The sequence below is a fragment of the Taurulus bubalis genome (genome assembly GCF_910589615.1).
Source record: "Taurulus bubalis genome assembly, chromosome: 19".
In the NCBI taxonomy this organism is placed as follows: Eukaryota; Metazoa; Chordata; class Actinopteri; order Perciformes; family Cottidae; genus Taurulus; species Taurulus bubalis.
The window spans coordinates 17,494,286-17,513,342 of NC_136607.1; the positions used below are offsets into that span (position 1 = coordinate 17,494,286).

At 42.4% G+C, this 19,057-nt stretch overlaps 2 protein-coding genes and 1 long non-coding RNA gene across 3 annotated transcripts in view; all 3 read right to left on the reverse strand.

Moving 5' to 3' along the window:
* Nucleotides 1-4,583, reverse strand: part of sec31a (SEC31 homolog A, COPII coat complex component) — an 18,337-nt gene extending 13,754 nt beyond the window's left edge. The window contains exons 1-8 of the mRNA XM_079235009.1: nucleotides 4,523-4,583; nucleotides 3,367-3,446; nucleotides 2,353-2,476; nucleotides 1,998-2,196; nucleotides 1,814-1,909; nucleotides 1,003-1,143; nucleotides 744-886; nucleotides 567-666 (exon numbers count right to left, since the gene is read on the reverse strand). Of these exons, the coding sequence (XP_079091135.1) occupies nucleotides 567-666; nucleotides 744-886; nucleotides 1,003-1,143; nucleotides 1,814-1,909; nucleotides 1,998-2,196; nucleotides 2,353-2,476; nucleotides 3,367-3,445 (882 nt within the window). The 5' untranslated portion in view covers nucleotide 3,446; nucleotides 4,523-4,583. The remainder of the gene's footprint in view (nucleotides 1-566; nucleotides 667-743; nucleotides 887-1,002; nucleotides 1,144-1,813; nucleotides 1,910-1,997; nucleotides 2,197-2,352; nucleotides 2,477-3,366; nucleotides 3,447-4,522) is intronic.
* A 1,180-nt stretch (nucleotides 4,584-5,763) lies between these two features.
* Nucleotides 5,764-6,586, reverse strand: LOC306751236. The gene is made up of 3 exons (XR_013771208.1): nucleotides 6,480-6,586; nucleotides 6,085-6,139; nucleotides 5,764-5,868 (listed from the first exon to the last, which is right to left on the reverse strand). It is a non-coding gene; the product is annotated as an uncharacterized lncRNA (long non-coding RNA).
* A 3,185-nt stretch (nucleotides 6,587-9,771) lies between these two features.
* On the reverse strand, nucleotides 9,772-17,037 carry lin54 (lin-54 DREAM MuvB core complex component; the record flags this gene model as incomplete). The annotated part of the gene is made up of 13 exons (XM_079234698.1): nucleotides 9,772-9,973; nucleotides 11,027-11,229; nucleotides 11,334-11,471; nucleotides 11,567-11,669; nucleotides 11,771-11,842; nucleotides 12,600-12,691; nucleotides 13,142-13,330; nucleotides 13,654-13,727; nucleotides 13,812-14,013; nucleotides 14,708-14,863; nucleotides 15,430-15,560; nucleotides 15,714-15,825; nucleotides 16,288-17,037. 13 exons carry the CDS (start codon nucleotides 17,035-17,037, stop codon nucleotides 9,772-9,774), a joined length of 2,424 nt encoding a protein of 807 aa, XP_079090824.1.
* Between the last annotated feature and the right edge of the window lie 2,020 nt (nucleotides 17,038-19,057).

Below are 19,057 nucleotides of genomic sequence, written 5' to 3' on the forward strand. Positions count from 1 at the left end.
AGTGCGGACGCCGGCAGCTAACGTTATAGATTATGTTTTTACGAAACGTAGGCGTGGCGTTGCTGCCTGAGGGGAAATGATTCAGGCTCTTGAGAGAACATTTATGTCTGGAGCGCCAGCAGAAACCTCCGTCCCTGCTGGCGAGGATACTTTCTCTCCTCTGCCTAAAAGAAACTAGAGGTAGAATTTAACCTTTTAGTCATGAAGACGACACAAAACACACACATGAATGAAATGCTACGAGTGTCTCAGACAGTGTTTTGGGATCTTTGGACTCAAACTCCTCTGCAGAAAATAGCTGCAGGGACAAAGTCACAAAACAGGTTTACGTTTAAGCTTAATTACATTCACGCGAACAAGAATTGTCCTTTTCTTTCAAGTCGTCTAAATCCAGTTCAGCCACCCTGGCGTTCTCAAACTGAAGCAGCGTCAGCAGCGAGTAGTGAGCACGCTGGGCCTCAACGTGGCAAAAGTTATGCATTTAAAAAAGAAAACAAAGTCGTTCGGATGTAGCGTTGTATCGGTGGGAGGGTTTCTTTCTTAAAACATTTAGAGTAAACTTTTACCTCGGCTGTGTTTGGATTCCAGCACAGGATCCTGTTGTCCTTCCCGCAGCTCAGGAGCAGCTCCGGATCGGCCAAGCTCCAGTCGATGGAAAGAACGCCTCTGTTTGTGAACGACACGCGATTATTAAAGCCGCAAAAGGAAAGCTTTATGCCGCCAAATTGACCAGGTGTGTTTACCGTGTGTGGTTCTCTAAAATCTTGAAAGGAGAGGTGGCAAAGCGCAAGTCCCACATCTGGATGACCGGCATCCGGTCGTCCTCCGACGACAAGATCAGCTGAGTGGCGACTTCTGGGTTCCAAGCCAGACCGGAGCAGTGCATCTGAAAACAAACACAAACAGAGACGACGGTTTAAGCCGATTGGACCGCAACAAAGGATTGAGAGAAGATTGAGTCACAAATTGAGACGTTGTCTGAGTGCAGAGGGAACAACGTACTCGGTTGCTGTGGTCGCTAACTTTAATGATGAGGTCATTCTTGCGGAGGTCCCACACTGAGGCTTTGCCGCTCGGGCTGGCAGAGGCCAGGATGTGCTGCACCTGTCTGTTCCACGACACACAGCCGATGTCCTCCAGAGGCTTCCAGACAAGAAACACAAATGTTGTTCTCATTATGCATTCATTAACACAGTTAAACGTTGTATGTAATGTATGTATTTATAATAAGTCACCGCTTGCCAGATCCTCTGACTGATGATTCACTGTACAAGTTTATGTTATTGTATATCTTTCATCCCTGTTGGTTTTATATTGTCTGTAAATTGCTGCTACGTCGACACCAAATTTCCCCTTGGGGATAAATAAAGTATAGATATATATATTTTTTTTCATTCATTTATTCATTCATTCATATACATGCATGAGATGATGCAGAAAAAAAACATTTCACTTGATTGAAAAATCATTCAAATGATATATAAAAAGAAGAACTTCATGTTTCGACTGTGGAAATGATCCCTTGATAGATCAGCATTGATTAGATATCTTCATTTCAATTCAAAGCACTTTTTTCTTTCATTTAGAGGGCATGATTTACATTTTGTTTCATACTTATTTTTGTTATTATCCACCCCGGATCTCCCTCAGTCAGTGTTTTAGGTTCATTTAGTAAAAGAGGTATGAAAGGTATGGTATACATTTTGTTCTACCATGTCATTTCAATTGTAGAAACATTATTATGCAGCAAATTCAAATGAGTCATTGAGATTTTCAAGGAAAATTAATCCAAAGTAGAGTAAAGAAAACCTACCTGAGTTTTAGGTCCTGGTGTCATTGGAGAGCCAAAGTTATTCATGTCCCAGATATAGATTTCAGACTCATTCCCACCTGATGCAACCAGGTTTGTCTGCAAGAGAGAGAGCAAAAATAAACACCAAATGAGTCTCTGCCCTCGATATTTAGACTCAGCGACCCCGGAGGTAAATGGACCTTACCTGGAACGGGTTGACGTCGAGAGCTCTCACGGGCCCCGTGTGCTTGTCACTCTCAGCAATGATCACGTCGGTCTCTCCCGCCATGATCTTTGCGGGGTCGTAGAGGATGACGTTGCCGTTCTCGCCTCCAGCAATGAGAACCCCAGATGGGTGGCCTTCCTCATCCATTCCATAGGGACCCCACACCAGTTTGTGATATCTGTGTGTGTGTGTGTGTGTGTGTGTGTGTGTGTGTGTGTGTGTGTGTGTGTGTGTGTGTGTGTGTGTGTGTGTGTGTGTGTGTGTGTGGGACAATGTTAGTGATGAACAGCTGCACACAGAAAAAAAGTGAAAAACATCAGCAGCTTTGTTGCACCTGTGAGAAGAGGAGAGGCTCCCACATGACTTCATGTCCAGAGATGGGTCAGTCAAGTCCAGCTCGAAAAACTCCAAGGAGGCATTGGTGCTGAAGGAGGCATCCAGCTGCTGGGCGGACGTTCCTGCAGAAAGAGAACACAGAAGTATTTGGTGTCACATAATGCACGATGCTCCAACTTCTACATATTACACTTGAGAATGCTCCAAAGAGTCAAACTAAGGAGTAACACAGACTCATTCATCAAGAGATCTACTCCTAACTACAGCAAGCACATTATTTTTAAGAAATCCTTTCATTTGGTCAGTGATCTTCTGCAGAAACATGTGTAATTATAATGTTTAAAAAGGTCAATTGTATTTGTGAGAAACTCTTAATATTTACTGTAGCATTTAACGTACAATTAAGAGAAAAATACAAGATTTAAACATTTAAATATATATTAAATAAATGTGGATTGATTAATAAGAAACTGGCGGAGATTTTACTTCTAGTATAAAACGGAAATTTTACTTGAAAACGAGAGTTCAATAACATTTTGACAGGTGCAGACAATGAAGATGATGGGAAGTGATTGCAAACAAAATAAATGGCACTTTTTTACATGCCGTTTGCATCCCCGATAAATACCAAAAAAAAAAAAAGAAAAAGTGGTAACATATGATTAAATGTTCAAATAAAAATCAAATAATAGACTAAAACTACTATATAGAGTCCAGCATCTTTGCCATATTTATATCTAAGAACACAAATTGTTTTGCTTTTGTTTTTAAGCGTGTGTGATTCAGTGTCCTCCTTCTCATAATGCCAAATAAACTAAATAAATGTATACTGCAGAACCATTTTTTCTGGACCAAGAGGGGCAAACAAATAATGTGCATACTCTCTGAATCCAAAGAGGCCGCGCTGATGGCTGAAAGGCAAGAGTTATATAATGTCCAGTGAAAACGCCAGATAGCAGCAGCAGCCGGCCTGTGCAGGCGCTCGCTGCAGGCGCTCGCTGCATGCTCTTACCTGTCGCCAGGTAGATGGGGTGGTGCTGGGCAGGGCTCCAGCTCTGGATGGCTGTGCGGTTGATCTCTTTAAGTTTCATCCTGGGGGGACAAATAAGTGCACTCATTTAGTTTTTCCCTCCATGTGGCTTCTGCAGTGCATTTATTTAGTTGTTTCTCCATGCAGGAGTCACCACAGATAACGGAGGACGCATTATTCTTTACATTATGTTTATGCATTTTATTTGTTTTTTCAGGTTTGTCTTAAAACGACACTTTTGCATGCTCATATGAACATTGACTACTGTGAAAAGATCCACTCCCAATGTACACAATGTATGCATTTAGTACTTAAAATGTTCTCTTTGTTTACCTGACTGTTTCCTTGCTAAGCTAAAGAAGAATATTGCACTAGGTACAGTCCAATACAACAATACAACATACTTGCAATAAATCCACAACTCATGACAGTTATATTGTTCAGTTTTGTTTTAAAGAGATGTTTTTAATGCACATTTTGGAGGATGTTGTTTGTGATGCTGTGGAAATAGCAATGCACTCAACAGAGAGGTGCTTCTGTTATTTAGTCTCCATTGATTGATATAAATTGGAACTGAGTGCAAGTAAATATATACTCTAAAGATAAGAAGTCAAGTAAAATTAGTCAATGCATGTGACAGGTTTATAAACAAGTAATACAGGGCTTATATATACAACCTTTGAGTTGTGCATTTTCACCATTCAGCCCTGCTACTGGAATAAACACTGCATTTACATGAACTTTGACTTGACACTAATCACCACTCGTGCACTGCATTGTTGCAGCAAAATTGTTGATCTATCTATCTCTCTCTCTCCAGAAAGGGAGGAACCAGCCGGCGTACATTCATACACTCAAAGGTTAACATGAGGAAGAAAAAAATAAAGTACAGAACAAGCTAGCTGCACGCTAACAGCTGACGGACCATTTAAAGCCACACAGCAATGACAAGGAAGGAGTGTCTGTAGTTAAATGTGCAGAAAGCTAGCTTGGCTGCAAGTATATTGTCACTTTTTGTAAATGCTTTCCCAGGTACAGCATGTCCTCCAGCTACAGAGCCCGCTAGCTGTCTGCAGAGATACATAACAGTGGGAAGACAGTTACACACAGGTCTTATTACACCTCTAAAGCGGCTTACCTTCCCTTCTTTGCTCCCTCTCACAGGAACACACACATACGATACGTGACAAACGCTCCTCCACCCGTACAGGTTCCCCTTTTTGTAGGTTCTGCTTTGTGATTTAAAAAAAGAAAACACAAGAAGAAGGAGGCTACCGGGTCCCGGCTACAGACTCCAGACAGATCTCCACGTCCCCACTAGGCTCCATCAACGTGGCACTAAGGAACTATGTCCTCCTGCCACGAAGAAGAACGACAACTTCCGGGGGGACGTCCAGCGCTACCCCAACCCCTGCTAGCATGCTAGCTATACGTTTACATCGCTTACACCATAGACTGCGTATAATAACCGTTAACATAATAATAATAATAGTAATATAATAGTTATAACTAATATGATAACGGAGTAATAGCATTGTCATTTGACAGTCTGTGGGGGTCTAAACTGCTATAGTTTATCATTCTACACTGATAGCATGCTAACTATCTTAGCTACAGTTTCACCCTGCTAGCATGCTAACTAGCCTAACATTACTTTTTTTTTACAAATCTAATTTGACTATAAAACATATTCCAGAGAAGCTAGAAGTAGTATGCGGAACATTTTTGTTTTCAAAATATTTAAAATAAGTGTGGATACATTGAATTTGTGATTAATAATTATTTTTGAAGTATACATAAATGATTTTATGTACTTAAGATAAATATATGATGAACAATCTCCCACTTTACAAGCTAAATGCAAATTGTAATAAATCCCTGCATGCTTTTATTTATTTGATAGTGCGTTCATTTAAACCGTTGTTTAAATTACTTTCTTTTATTGTTCTTGATATGTTGCTTATTGTGTTGAATATAAAACCCCTGCATTTATGCAGCATATTGTACTTGGTTGAAAATGGTTTAAAAAGAAAAGTAGAAATACTCAGAACTCAAGTAAAGTACTAAAGTAAAAACACTTAATTTCATGTTACATCCTTCATTAAAACATGTACTTTCAGTTAAAGTATGTACAAGCATTCATCTTACAGGAAAAACACTACAATATTTACCTGATATTTTAGTATGAATTAGCTTCAAATGGAGATACGCAAGTAAAATACAGGATTTGAGTAAATGTTATTAATTATTTTCCACTACTGACCCAATTCTGATAATGTACAGGGAGTGAAATGAGGATTTGTTTAATAGTCAACATACCTGTAATAAAACATGGACAGATAGACCACCCCTCCCAAAAAAAACACCACACACATCAACTTCACTTCACAATATGTATTTATTTGGTAATGAATAACTTCCAGGCCAGTGCTTTTGGTAGATGTAGTCCTGTGAAGAACTCACTTTCACTTCAGCAGGTCGACCCTGAAAGAACAATGAACAATGCAGATAGATGTTAGGCGAAGTTAAAGTCACACAGCAACAGCTCTTCAGATGGAAAATTAATGCCAAAACCCTCATTTAGAAGTTCAAAGAATAATCTTCCCCAGACATATGAATGGGTCAGATGGGTAGTGATTGGTATAATCATTGGGATGGCTTCTCGCTTCACTTTATAATAAACAGAAGTGCAATACATACATGCATGTCAGGTCCACGCTGCTCATGTCACTGGAACCAGTGTTCTTCAGCTGATCTGTCAAAACATTTGTAACAATCAAAAGGTGGATCTTAATGCTGCACAGTTATTTATTTGATTTTTAAAAATAAAATATAGAATGTATGCAGAATTTAAGAGTTGATGCTATAGCTTCAGAAAATGTTTGATTCGTGTTGGCTCATGAATCTTGGTCATTGAGCAATGTCACACTAAACAACTAACTTACATGTTTTAATAGGAGTTTGGTGAACACGCAGTCCTTACCGGACCATGTGCTCTGCGGCACTTTCCTACGAAAGCGGGAAAACCGTCTAAACTGCACCACTTCATCACCAATAACAGCGCAATGACGAATTTAATTAGGTCATTTACTTACCTAAGCGGAATATAAATGTTCTTTTTGTTAATATAAGAGAAGAAAACGTCCAGCAGGATCCTGAACCTATAGCTGCTCCACTTCTGCTACGGAGCTCTTCACGTCTTCTTCTTCTTCTTCTACGTCGTCTTCTTCTTCTTCTTCGCTTCTTCTTAAGAAGCGAAGAAGAAGTAGTGACGTTTCGCCTCCATGAGTGCATTACCGCCACCTACTGGTTAGGGTGTGCTACTACTCTCTCTCAAATATATATTTATATAAACTGTGTATATTTCTATAATGGGAAAAAAAAATATATATATACACACACACACACACACACACACACACACACACACACACACACACACATACATATACACACGTATCGTTACTGTAGAACATTTGAATTTTAACCGAATTTACATACTTTAACTACCTCTTTGTATATATTTTTACTTTCTCTATATATTTCGGTCCTCTGTGAATCGGCAGAGTGGCGCTAAAACAACGGTTTAGTCGACTCAGCCCACTTTAATGTCAGCTAATAACAGAATAAATTGGAGAACGACAGCAAGTACGATAATAATTAAATATACCACACTGATCTGCTTAACATCAGCATGTTAAGCACAACCTCACATAACCTATTTTAAGGTTTTAAACTCAACACAAACTCTTATAAATGAGTTACAGGCTCAGCTCTATATTCACCTTGCAACAGATGTTTTATCGATGGCGAGTCCTTTTGAAAAATGTCCACATTGATCATTTATTAGTCGTCTTGCTGTCCACCTGATGAATTTAAGTCCAAAATAAATCTGTTTTTGGTCTGCACCACGTACCGAGGGACATATCAGCCTTTTTAACTGCAAAATGCTTTTTATTTCATCGTTAAATAAACTCTGAAATAATAAATAAAAGGCAATTCAATACATTAAAAAGGAACGCAGACACATTTTCAGCTTAAAACAATTACATAGTTTAATTACTGTTCCAAAGTCAGGAGGGCGTGTGTTCAGCCGACACTCGTGTGGTTAGTAAACGTCTTGCTGAACAGGCGGCATGGTTGGTTTCTATCAGTTGAAGTACTATCAGGAGCAGTCAATATAAATTAATTAGTGTAAATGAAAATCAACTAAGTGGGTGAACATTACATAATTACAACAAAAAAAGGGTCTAAGTGGGGTAATTGTGCCTTTTATGTTATTATTTTACATATTCCAGTAAAATTAGAATAAAAAAATCTTCGTCTCAGGCACAAACCGAGAAAACCAACCTTCATGTGTGTGACGTTTGCAGAAAGAATCATATCTTCCTACTCAGAATGCACCTTTCTCTCGGTAATGTTTTGCATACTTTTGGACATTTTAGAGTCACACTGCTTCCCAACAAGATGCTCGTGAGTTTCAGTGGAAACCAGACATTTTACACAGCAGATATTCTGACGCATCACAGGAGGAAAAGCACAGATGCAAATAATAACATGAACAATGCGGAAATCTTAAAAAGTCCCCAACACTTATGCTCTCAATCGGCCTGTCGCTTTGAGGAAAAGTGAACTCGTTGTTCTTTGCCAAAGTTTGAACAGTTTCAGTCACATGACGGATGTGTTTGTTTAGTCTGAGCGTCTCTTCTTCTCACCGGTTTGAAGCAGAATAGTGAAAGATGACGCTATAATGTCATAAATCCTAAAATTATGCAATCGACGAGCTCATTTCTTTATTTTTTTTGTCAAAACCCAAAGATACGATCAGATATGACGCCAATAAGCATCAAATTTGAGGAGCTTTAAACCAGCAACTTTAACTTTTGCATGAAAAATGACAAAACAATTCAAAGTTAAAGCTCCGTCACGACTTTATAAGCAGCGAAGCTCAAGTTTGTTGTATTCCAAATGTCACAATTTAAGAGTTTAACAGTAAAAAACCATGTCAAGCTTGTGAGAAGCACAACTTAATTTGTAATTTGAAATAACCCAAACTGTTCATGTAGAACCGGATTACCTTCAATAAGAAGGCTAAGTGAGGAAATAGCTTTTGGGGATTTTTGTTTTTACGTAGAATTTTTCTTTCACTGGACGATTTGTCCATCAGAAATGGAGTTTACAGATGTTGTGAACGGCCTCACCGAGTTAAAAGCCCAGACAGCACAGCCTCAACATTGTTTTTAGAGAATAACGGTGTGCATTCTCTCTCCTGGAAGACATTCATTCATAGTGTTGCACCCCGTCGCTGACATAAAAAGGTGGCCGCGTGTAAATGTCAGATTACGTGGCCCACCCACCCAATCAGAAAAGTGAGCTGTTCGATGTCATGACTAGTAGTTCTGTTGTTGGATATTGGCGCCCAAACACAATATCGAGATTTCGAACAGGCAAAAGAAAACGTCATCAATGGCCGCTGTGCTTTTCCTGCTGTGAAACGTCAAAAACGGAAGTCATCTCCCTGGTTTGCTCTTCATTCGTGACCCCGTGGCGTCGGACGGGTCTCCGTGATCTGCTCTGTGACACATTAACCGGCTCACCTCCATTTGGTAACACCGTCCTATAGGTCTTCATTGTTCTTCCAGTCATTGTGTTTTAAAAACGCAGGTAACCGAAAGCAGCGCCAGAAGAAACGCGTACCTCCACCGACCCGGCCATCTTTAAGCTACTGTGAGCAGTGCTGTGTGTGTGTGTGTGTGTAAATAATGCATTCACCATGTGTGTGCATTTCTACTCGTTTTCATGGAAAAAGAACGTCGCCTAGCCTCGGTTAATAATTAACAGTTCGCTGCACTAGAAGCCACACATTTATACGTGTCAAAATAAATATAAAAAGATACCGTTTCTCTACTGTAAGCACAAATGATTACATACAAATTACAGATGTGTAAGGGGCAAACAAAAAAATAAAAAAAAAATGGAAGAAAAACAAACAGATTTGATAAGAGCCCTGTGGGGGAAATAAAGTGAAGAAATCCCTGCTCAGCACTACCTTGTTCAGCCGTTTCTGTCCATCACAGCCAGGCGAGTGAGTCGGAGAACGGCGTTGAAGGTCCATCGGAGGCGATGAGCTCCGTCCGTTTGCAAACGTCCGTTTCCGTGTTCGTTATTCCAGCTGGCCTCAGCTTGTCCGAGGCAAAGGGGGGTGGGAGGAATCTACTTTCAGGCCATTTTTCCGCCTTTTTGATGAGGGACGACCCGTTTCCCTGCAGGAGAGAGCGAGAGACCCCGGGGGTCCGAGACGGAGAGTGATCCGTTGCCTCCCGGCCCCCACCCCGCCCACGCAGCAGGGGGTTCAGTCAGAGGGTGGAGATCGCCACAGTGCCCGGCCTAGCAGTTGATGGAGGCGCAGTCGGCTTTGGCTTTCCCCGCGGAGCTGATTATCCTCATGAGGCAGTGTCCGAACTCCTCCAGGATCATCCTCTCCGCCTCCACCTGAGGCTGGTGAGCCTGCTCGGCCTTCTTGGCCTGCTCCAGCAGGCACTCGCACGTCGCTTCCAGCACCTCCTTTGTCACGAACGTGTACGGCAACCTGCGGGTGAAGCAGAGCGGGGCCTTCCATTAGAAAACACAACATCCTTCACGTTCTCATCTGGTCGGGATTGACAGTAAAGCTCTGATTGGACTGCAGCGAGCTACGAGCTACGAGCTACGAGCTACGAGCATGCACAAAGGGGTTTATGCTTCGTTGCATTATTCTGCAAAACACCAGAGGGCGTGCAAACAAAATTAACCGAGTGAAACGGGCAAAAAGCCACAAACCAACCTTCACTCTGCCCAGGAGGAATTGTAATTTACCGTAAACGCACATCTCACATTCATAGACTACTTTATCACCTTTTAAACGAGCCCAGTGAAGAAAGAAGTTCAATGCATTCGAATTAGGACATGTTAAGAGTTCAGTGAACCTTTTGTGAAAATCAACACTTTTGTGTTTTGTATACAATGACATGAGGGTGGACACGTTGACTGATAACATGCAAGATTCAAATTCTGTGAAGCATAAGATAACCCGTCCTATGAAATAATTGCGTTTGGTTTCTGCATTAAAGCTTTTTTCTTTTCAACACGTTTTCATTTTTAAGCTGACACCTAACTGCATAGCATCTACTCAAAATAAAAAGTGACTAATCATGGCGACCAAGAGCTGATGGCAAGTTTTAAAAGTCATTATTTGATTATTTTTATTATAAGAGGAGATAAACCTTTTTTCCACCAAAATCAGCATTTAAATACTTGCTAAAAATAGGCGATAAGACGGTTTTCCTTTTACCGGTAGACGAGTATAACGTTCTGTTTATTGTCCTCACGAACACGTCGGCTAAACATTAGAAAACAGGAGAAAATGTTACGGTTTCGACAAATTCGCGCTGGAAAAGTGATGAAAATGAGCGCGTTCCCCAGGGTGTCACGTTTCCATCTCTTCTGATGACAGCTGGAGCCCAAAAATACTGCGACTACACAGACTGAGACAAACCAAACTCATCAAATTAACTTAAATTCATCATCCTTATCGTAACGCAAACGATTAGTCTTCAAGTGCTCCTGGAACTTATTGTCGTCGTAGAGAAAAGCGTCACCGTACCTCCCGCCTCCGCTCGAGATGACGGGCGTCGTCCTCATGAGCAGGTCTGAGATCTGTGACGACAGCTTGGTCTTAGCGGCGGTTTGCTGCAGCACCCTCACTTCCGCGGCGTCGGCCAAGTGCATCAGAGTCTTCCTCTCCGGGCTCTCCTCGAAGTTCTTGCAGCCGATGCACTTGCAGATGGACGAGCACATGATCTTCGCCTTCGGAGGGGAAACGAAAAAGAAATGCACACGTGTGAATAACGGGTTTAAATTTGAATAAAAAGCGGCTCTTGCAAACAGCGATGCGGTGAAGGAGAGCTCACCTCGTAACACTCGCAGTAGTTCTTCAGGCAGCCCGACCGCTTGCAGTTGCAGCCTTTGCTGTGTCGGCGGTCTGACTCTCCCTCTTTGCCTTTTCCAATTTTGGGTTTGAAGGCCTCTGGGTTTCGGTCCAGACACGTCTGGTAAAAAAGAAAAAACTCATTTCCAACTAGGACTCATCCGTGTGACAGGAACACAAACCCCAACAACACATCTCACAAACATCCAAACTCACCTTTATAGCTTTGAGACGCTCCGTTTCGTGTTCCAGGTTATTGAAGCAGTTATTGCAGTTACAATTATTGCAGAACTCCCCGTTTGCAAAGCAGTCGCAGTATCTGAAGGGAAAACACAAGATAGTGCTCCTCAAACACAAACAGAGGTGGACAGACAGAGTCATAATAATGTAAAACAGTCAACGGGTCTAAATCATACTTACAGTTTGAGGCACTGTGACTTGGTGCAGTTGCACGGTTTCCTCGGTCTTGAGGTCGTTTCTGCTGTTGACAAGCTGTGAGCCAAGAAATACAATGCTTAGATTACAGTTAAAGCAAAGCATGTTCAACCAATCACATAGCGAAATTCATAAAAGTGCTTACATTTTTGTGAATGTATTTATTTTAAATGGGATGAGCTTTTTAATTGACAGAAGGAGATAGGAAAGGTGGGGAAAGAGAGATTAGGGAAGGGTGGTGCATGTGAAGAATGGGTATTTTATAAAAGTACAAGGAACCTTCATGTTCATTTGAGTTAGTTTTGGCGTCCCCTGTGGACAAAGGCGGAAGTGTTTCCACGGGGACCACCGCCTCCTGTCGTAAAGATCTGCAGCTGCCAGACTCTCTTTTAGAAAACCTCTCATTTTACTGCAGCGGGGTCTTTACAACACAAGGGTCGCTCAATCGCCTCTCCGCCATAAATCACTTCGCCTAATGTCACGGGGAATCGGACCCGACGACGGGCATCAAGAGAAGCCAATCTTTTACTCATGGAGGTCATATAGAGGTCACGTGTTATAACCAGTTAAATAGTCCTTTCATTATTTGCATTACGGCTAAAGGCAACAATTTATAGTTAAAAGAGTAACTATACTATCACATTAGCGTTTTGGCAAATACAGACTATTAAATATATCATGCCGGTTTTCCAAGTAGGCAAGAATGTTTTCCAGTCAGCTCACGCGATTGTCTTTAAAACATTCTTTTTGAATAAAAGAAAACAAACGATTAGGTCGGTTTGTCCCCCAATGACATCAGAAGTGTCTTCATTACCCATTGAGTGGCAATCTGGCCTGAGTCTGGATACCAGCGGCCGCGGGGAAGCCAGAGCTGCTGGCGAGGGTCACGAATGGCGTCTGCTGGAGCTACAGGAGAGAGCGAGAGCAGAAAACTCTCAAAGCATGAACATCAAAGAGCAGTGAATACAAAAAAAACACAACTACTCAAACACACCACTAACCTGTAGGGACGGGTATCGATAGTAGTACTCTGATCGATATTGCTTATCGGTTCGGTTCCTTATCAATACACCTATCGGTTCTTTTTGATTATTTTGTGGGAAAACAAGTAACTAAGAAAAGATTCGACGTGGCTCTGTTGTTCTTGTTTTTAAACAAACAGTCTTTCTTGAGCAGCGACACAAGAAGTTCACAAATTCCCTCATCTTGTGGTGACATCAAATGCTCTCACTCTCTCACTCACAAAGTACTAGTAGCACTAACTCCGAAATGCACTCCTACTTTAGAACCGGTTCCTGTTCAGCCCCAGGTTTCGGAGGTGTGTGTGTGTGTGTGTGTGTGGGCTTCCCTGCTCACCTGTGTGACGTATTGCGCCGGCACCACTGCGTAGCCCACGTTCCCTCCTCCTGGAGCGGGAGCCAGAACGGTGCCAGGAGGCAGGTTGGTGAAGTTGGGCTGGATCTGCGGTAGCGGCGTGGCCGGCATGATGAGGCGCTGCTGAGTCTGAGTGGTGGCGAGGGTCGACGTTAAGGGCTTCGGCACCATCTGCAGGAAATACAATCCATGAACGCAGCTCAGGAGACGTTCGACAATACGTGAAAGCAGAGTATCGATATTTATTATATGAAGCATTGAGATCGCTATTCGGGATGTCAGGGTTAACCGAGTCGTCGTGGTTTAAAAAAAACATAAGACACACCAGTTACACACCAGTGATTTTCTCTCTGTGTGTGAGAAGTAAAAGAAACTTTATCTTCTGAGATAAAACATGTTGACAAACGTGCGTAACCTGCAGTAATAAATCCCCACGTTTGATATTACAGTAATATAACATTGTGTCGATTCCCAGACATAAAACCAGCAGCTACCTGTTTGACGCTCTGTGCTGGGATGATGGGAACGGACATCCGAGCGGCTCCGGCGCTGACCACCATGGGCTTCGCTGTGGGACATTAAGACGCGTTAAGTTGCAGCAGAAGAGCTTCCATCCCTCCGTCGTTACCAGAGAAACCATCAGGAAGGTCACCTGTCTGTATGGAGCTGGTGCTGGGACCACTGGGATGCCCCGAGCTGCTCGCCGTGGTTGCCGTGACGAGCCGGACGTAGTGGAACCGGCTGCCCGGGACCTGGATCTGCTGCACGTTCGGCTGGCCGCCCAGCGGGATGATGGTCTTGAACTGGGAGCCGCCGACTCCACCCAAGGTCACGGACTGCATGGATTTTATATTCTGGGGAAAAGGTTTGACAAAAGTTAAGTCCAAAGTCCTTTAAGGTATGTGTGAGGTGAGTTAAATCTAAGCATGACGAGAGCAACTACATCCATTTTTAATGGAATGAGGACCCTCATGAAGACCAGCGTTAGATTGCACATAATACAAGTTATGCTCTGTAAACAAGATACAGTCTCATCGCAGTACGGAGACAATTTCAATGCACAATGTAAAACAAATAAAGCAGAAAGCAGACACCTGTTTGATCACTTAAATCTAATTTAAGGCAACAAACAAACCAATTATTTTGTCATTTTTTTCACGTGAACCCTTGATTGTGCTGCCGTCATGTGCAAGCTGTACGCCGTGTGGCACACTTCTTTATCTACGGCTGAACCACAGTGTAAACATACAAGTAGCGCCAAAAATAGATGTCAATTAATAGATGGATTAATGATTAACTCCGTCACTTTAAAAACAAACGGCGAGCCAAATATTCTCTGGATACAGACGCCCAGAAGAGAGGATTTGCTGCTTTTATTTGACAGTAAAATAAATATGGTCACTATAAAATATTTTAAAAAAGAGTTCATTTGAATAAATTCATTGACAGATAGCACACGGCACACGCTTCCCTGTCATCCGTTTCAAATCCAGAACAGACCGGTTTCACCCATCCATGCTGACAATAAACGGGACCAGCTGATCGTACCTGTGCCGTGGGTTGGCCGGTGGTCAGCTTGACTGGAGATCCAGATGTGGACTGCTGGACTGTGAGGATCTGCTGGCCGAGTGTTACGTTGACCGGCAGCGTCAGCGACTTCTGAGAGGCGTTGGCGTTCGGGGAAGCCACGGACACCACCGTCACCTGGTGGAGACGAACAAGGGGAGAGAGCCGTCTGACTACCGAGCTGATGGAACGCCTGATAGATGAACATCTCATGCCACACATATCAACTCACATAACTGCTTACACTAGGGGTGTTGTGAAGCTGGAGGTGCTGGGCGATACGACCAAAGATCACAGTATTTAAAAAAAATTAAAAAACGGACGGCATCATATCATAATGGTTTGCTGTGTGTAGGTGTGCCAGCTCCAGGGCTCTGCGACTGGGAGCACTGGCTGACTGACTCTTTAATGGGACATTGTTAAGGTTATTGCTTCAACAACTCAAAATGTTACAACCAAAACTGCGGTGATGATATTTCTAGTGGGAAAAACTTCACCAACATAAGAGAAAAGTCTCTTAAATATACTAGAACTTAAACATACATGACACTTTAAAAACAGACTTGTTTTAACATGCTCTTGATTAGTTTGTTTAGCATTAAATTAAGTCCGATACTATTGCACTGTGTTTACTGTCTCGCACCGATCACCAAGCCAGATTCCGTGTAGGTGCAAACGCGCTCGGCATGTGTGTTGGGTTTTACCTTGCTGGGACTCTTAAGGGGCGAAATAGCAATCTTTTTCCCAGAGATACTTTGCATGTTAGAATTGTGAGGCTCAGACAGCGTGATGGTCCTCGAGGGAATCCCCGGGGAAGTCTGTGTCAGGACCCGACCTACAAAAACACATGGCACAAGATTTGAGGAAACATTGGCGAAATTACAGCTGAAATGGAATTGGAAAAAAAAGGTAAACAAAAAATACTGTATGTACTCCTCACAGTTGTCAGTGTCCAATCATCACAAAACAATAATGCAAATAAACTCACCGGCAATAACAGGAGACACCGTCGTCTGAGGATTTAGACCTTTGCTGTTGACTGTTTTTGTGATGATAAACTTGATTGGTGCAGCTGAGGTTCCTGGTGTTTTTGTTGCAATCTGTGGAGATATTCATTCAGATTGATGTGCATTTATAATAATTTCAGCGCCACCGCTTCAGATCTGTGCATCAATAGTTTATCTACCTGACAACACCTTCAATTTAGAGGAAAATTGGTGATCGATTATTCAAATATCTGTTTTTGTCCATTTTGTCAATAAGAGGGCAAACTGATATCTGACAACTAATTATGTGAATGTTTATTTTAACATAAACATGTACTTGTTGGACAGGCCAATAGATGGAAGTCACATCTAACAAAGCCAGTTATGTTTTTATTTCAATGTTTTATAGAGAATAGTTCGTTAACAGCGGGCAGTTTTATTGGCGGCCAAAGCTATAAGTTGCATTTTAAATTTGTTTCATTTAACACTAAAATGTGGCACGTTATCAAATGCTTCCAAATATTTAAATTGGTTGTGTTTAAATGTCGCGCAATAATACAAAAAAATCAATGTTACCTGTACGGTCTTCAGCTGCTGGGCCTGTAATGTGGTCAACTGGTTCCCAGCACCTCCCAACAACGGCTTCAGCTCCGACCTCCCACCGATCGTCACCACTTTAAACTGCGTCGCTTGAGATTTGTTGTCTCCTAAAGTCTGTGAAAGGACCGGCTTGCCGACCGTGTGTGGTAACTGCAACACCATATGTTGCCCCGGCTTTCCTAAGGTTGTAACCAAAAGTTTTTGTCCTTCCTGCTTGATGACCTGGGGCGAGATACCCGCGGACTTTGCTGCTTCCGTGGCTTGAGATGAGGCCACCTTGTTGAGAATGATCTGGTGGTTTGCGGCAGAGATAGTAAACGGAGCCGTGAGCCTCTGTAACCCACTCGTGGAAAAACTAGTCCCGGACAAACTATCTGTAGTTTTGGTCATGGCTATGGAAGTAGCCATGGCCGGTTTGAGGGTGAGAAGGGATGGCGATGTGCTGGAAAGTGAGACGGGAAGCTGACTTCCGGAGCTGATGCCGAGTGCTGTGACGGTGGCGAGAGCCTTGGTGTGTTCTACCGAAGTGGCGTTTGAACATAGGCTCAAATGTTCCGACGCCATGGGCGTATCCGTCTCCGTCTCCATCGGGACCGGCGCGTCATCGCTGGGTTCCGGCTGGACCGCGCTGCCGTCTGGTTGGGAGTGAGGGACGTCCTCTATGGCCTCCGTGTCCATGATCTCATCAGGAAGGAGGCTGTTGAGCTCTGGCGACACCACGTCCATGCTTTTAAAGTCTCAGCTCTCTGTTGATCACAAAAGAGCAATTAAATAAGTATACAAAAATGGTTGCTTAATACATTGGAAGCTTTAAATACATATTAAATATCATTATTTTAAAATCATTGAAACGCACTTATTTCAAACAGATTCAGGAGAAATATGCATTTACTGCACCAAATGCATCGTGGTGCCTGATGCACACAGACAATGTTTATTTTACATACAGTTCATGCATTTAATTGCAATAAACAAGATTTACAATTTGCTTAAAAGTATGTATTTATGGTGCATCGCTCTCCATTTGCTCTACATAACTAATACATATGCATTACTGAACAATAACCGTTGCACACAAAAAATAAACTAACAAGCAAGGCAGTTAAAGCTGTATATTTTTTAACTTTATGCAGGTACCTGTGTATTAATGATCAGTAAGCACGTGATATTTGATCAATGAGTCACATTTAAGTTCCACAAATCTTCCACAGCCTGACAGCTGATCCTGGGTCAGCTAGGCCGCAGCGATCATCTTTGTCCTGCTGCAGTCTGCTCAACATTAATCCTCCCAAACGCACGTATGAACCCAACCCACCGCACACACACACTCTATACCTATATCTCTCTCTCTTTCTCTCTCTCTCTCACACACACACAACTGCTCCGATTGTTTTCTCGCCACCTGGATGAAAGCGATCAAAGAAACTGTTTTTTGTTTTTGTTTCACATAATAAACCAGAAGTGTTCGCAGTTGGCTCAAAGAGTGAGAGAGGAAGAAAAAAAAAGCGACAGGCTGTTCGCTGGCTGCGTTACTATTTCAGGCCGGGGTTGGATTTCGAAAGATCCGCCATTTTTACCTCGTCATCAACTCTGTTAGCTCTCCAGCTAACCCTGAACACCGACTGTTAATTAATATGAACACGCGTTAAGCTACAAAAACACACACACACTTACACACAACAAAGCAGAGGAGCTGGCACACACTGGAGCTAAAGGAAATACTTGAAGGCTCCAGTGGGCTACTAGCAAGTAACAAACTCTTCAAGCAGACTCTGACAACGTAAACAATGCTAGCTTTCAATAATTCCTCCTGTCACCTGAGACATCCATCTGGATTTAAACATTTTAGCTCCAACAATGCATTTAGCACAATTTCACCAGTATATGTAACCAATCGGCGCGTGCAGCTTGTGTTTTCTGGGCACACTGGCCAAGTTAGCATGGCCTTAACCAGTTATAAATTACATTTATGTTTTCAGACCAAGTCGAAATAAAACTTAACAGGATCCGTTTCTAAATATTCAATACGAGGCTCAGTGATATGGAAACACATAAAAAAAAGCATGAGCAGCTGACGTCAACTCCTGCTCCCGTGATGTTTTGACAGCACAGAGACCGAAAGACCATTAAAACAACTATCAATAGCGTTTACTCTACATTTAGCCCCATATGTCATTAAATCATCTGTTAGGAAACGACGAACTTTCTGTCAGCACGCATAATGATGTGATAAGTCAGTACCAGAGGTTCGGCATCCCTTCTGCGCTCTTCATTCCCGTCTAACCCCCGTTATCCTCCTCATTACGAGGAGACAACTGTACTAGCAAACTTGCTGAGCTCGCTAACCCAAGCTAGCTAGCACAACATTATACCTCCACATTCAACACACTGGTAAAAAAAAAAAAAGTGTGCGGCCTTTCTGCGGGACGCAGTGCGGAGAAAACCGCGGGATCGGTCCACAAGTAGTCCCGCTTACCCAGAGGTTTTTTTCACGCTGGGCAACGATTCCAGATAAAACGAGGAAAAGGAAAAAGGCGATTGTTCAAAATACCGCGCCGAGCGCCATTCCTCCCTGACATTTCACAAGTAGGCCACGCCCTCTGCGTGCTACGTAACTGCTACGTCACTGTTAAAGGTGCAGCACACTTTAGCGACAATATTGTATTGATAATAGATAGATCGATCGATAGATAGATAGATAGATATCTAGATAGATAGATAGATAGATAATAATCCTGTTTAATTA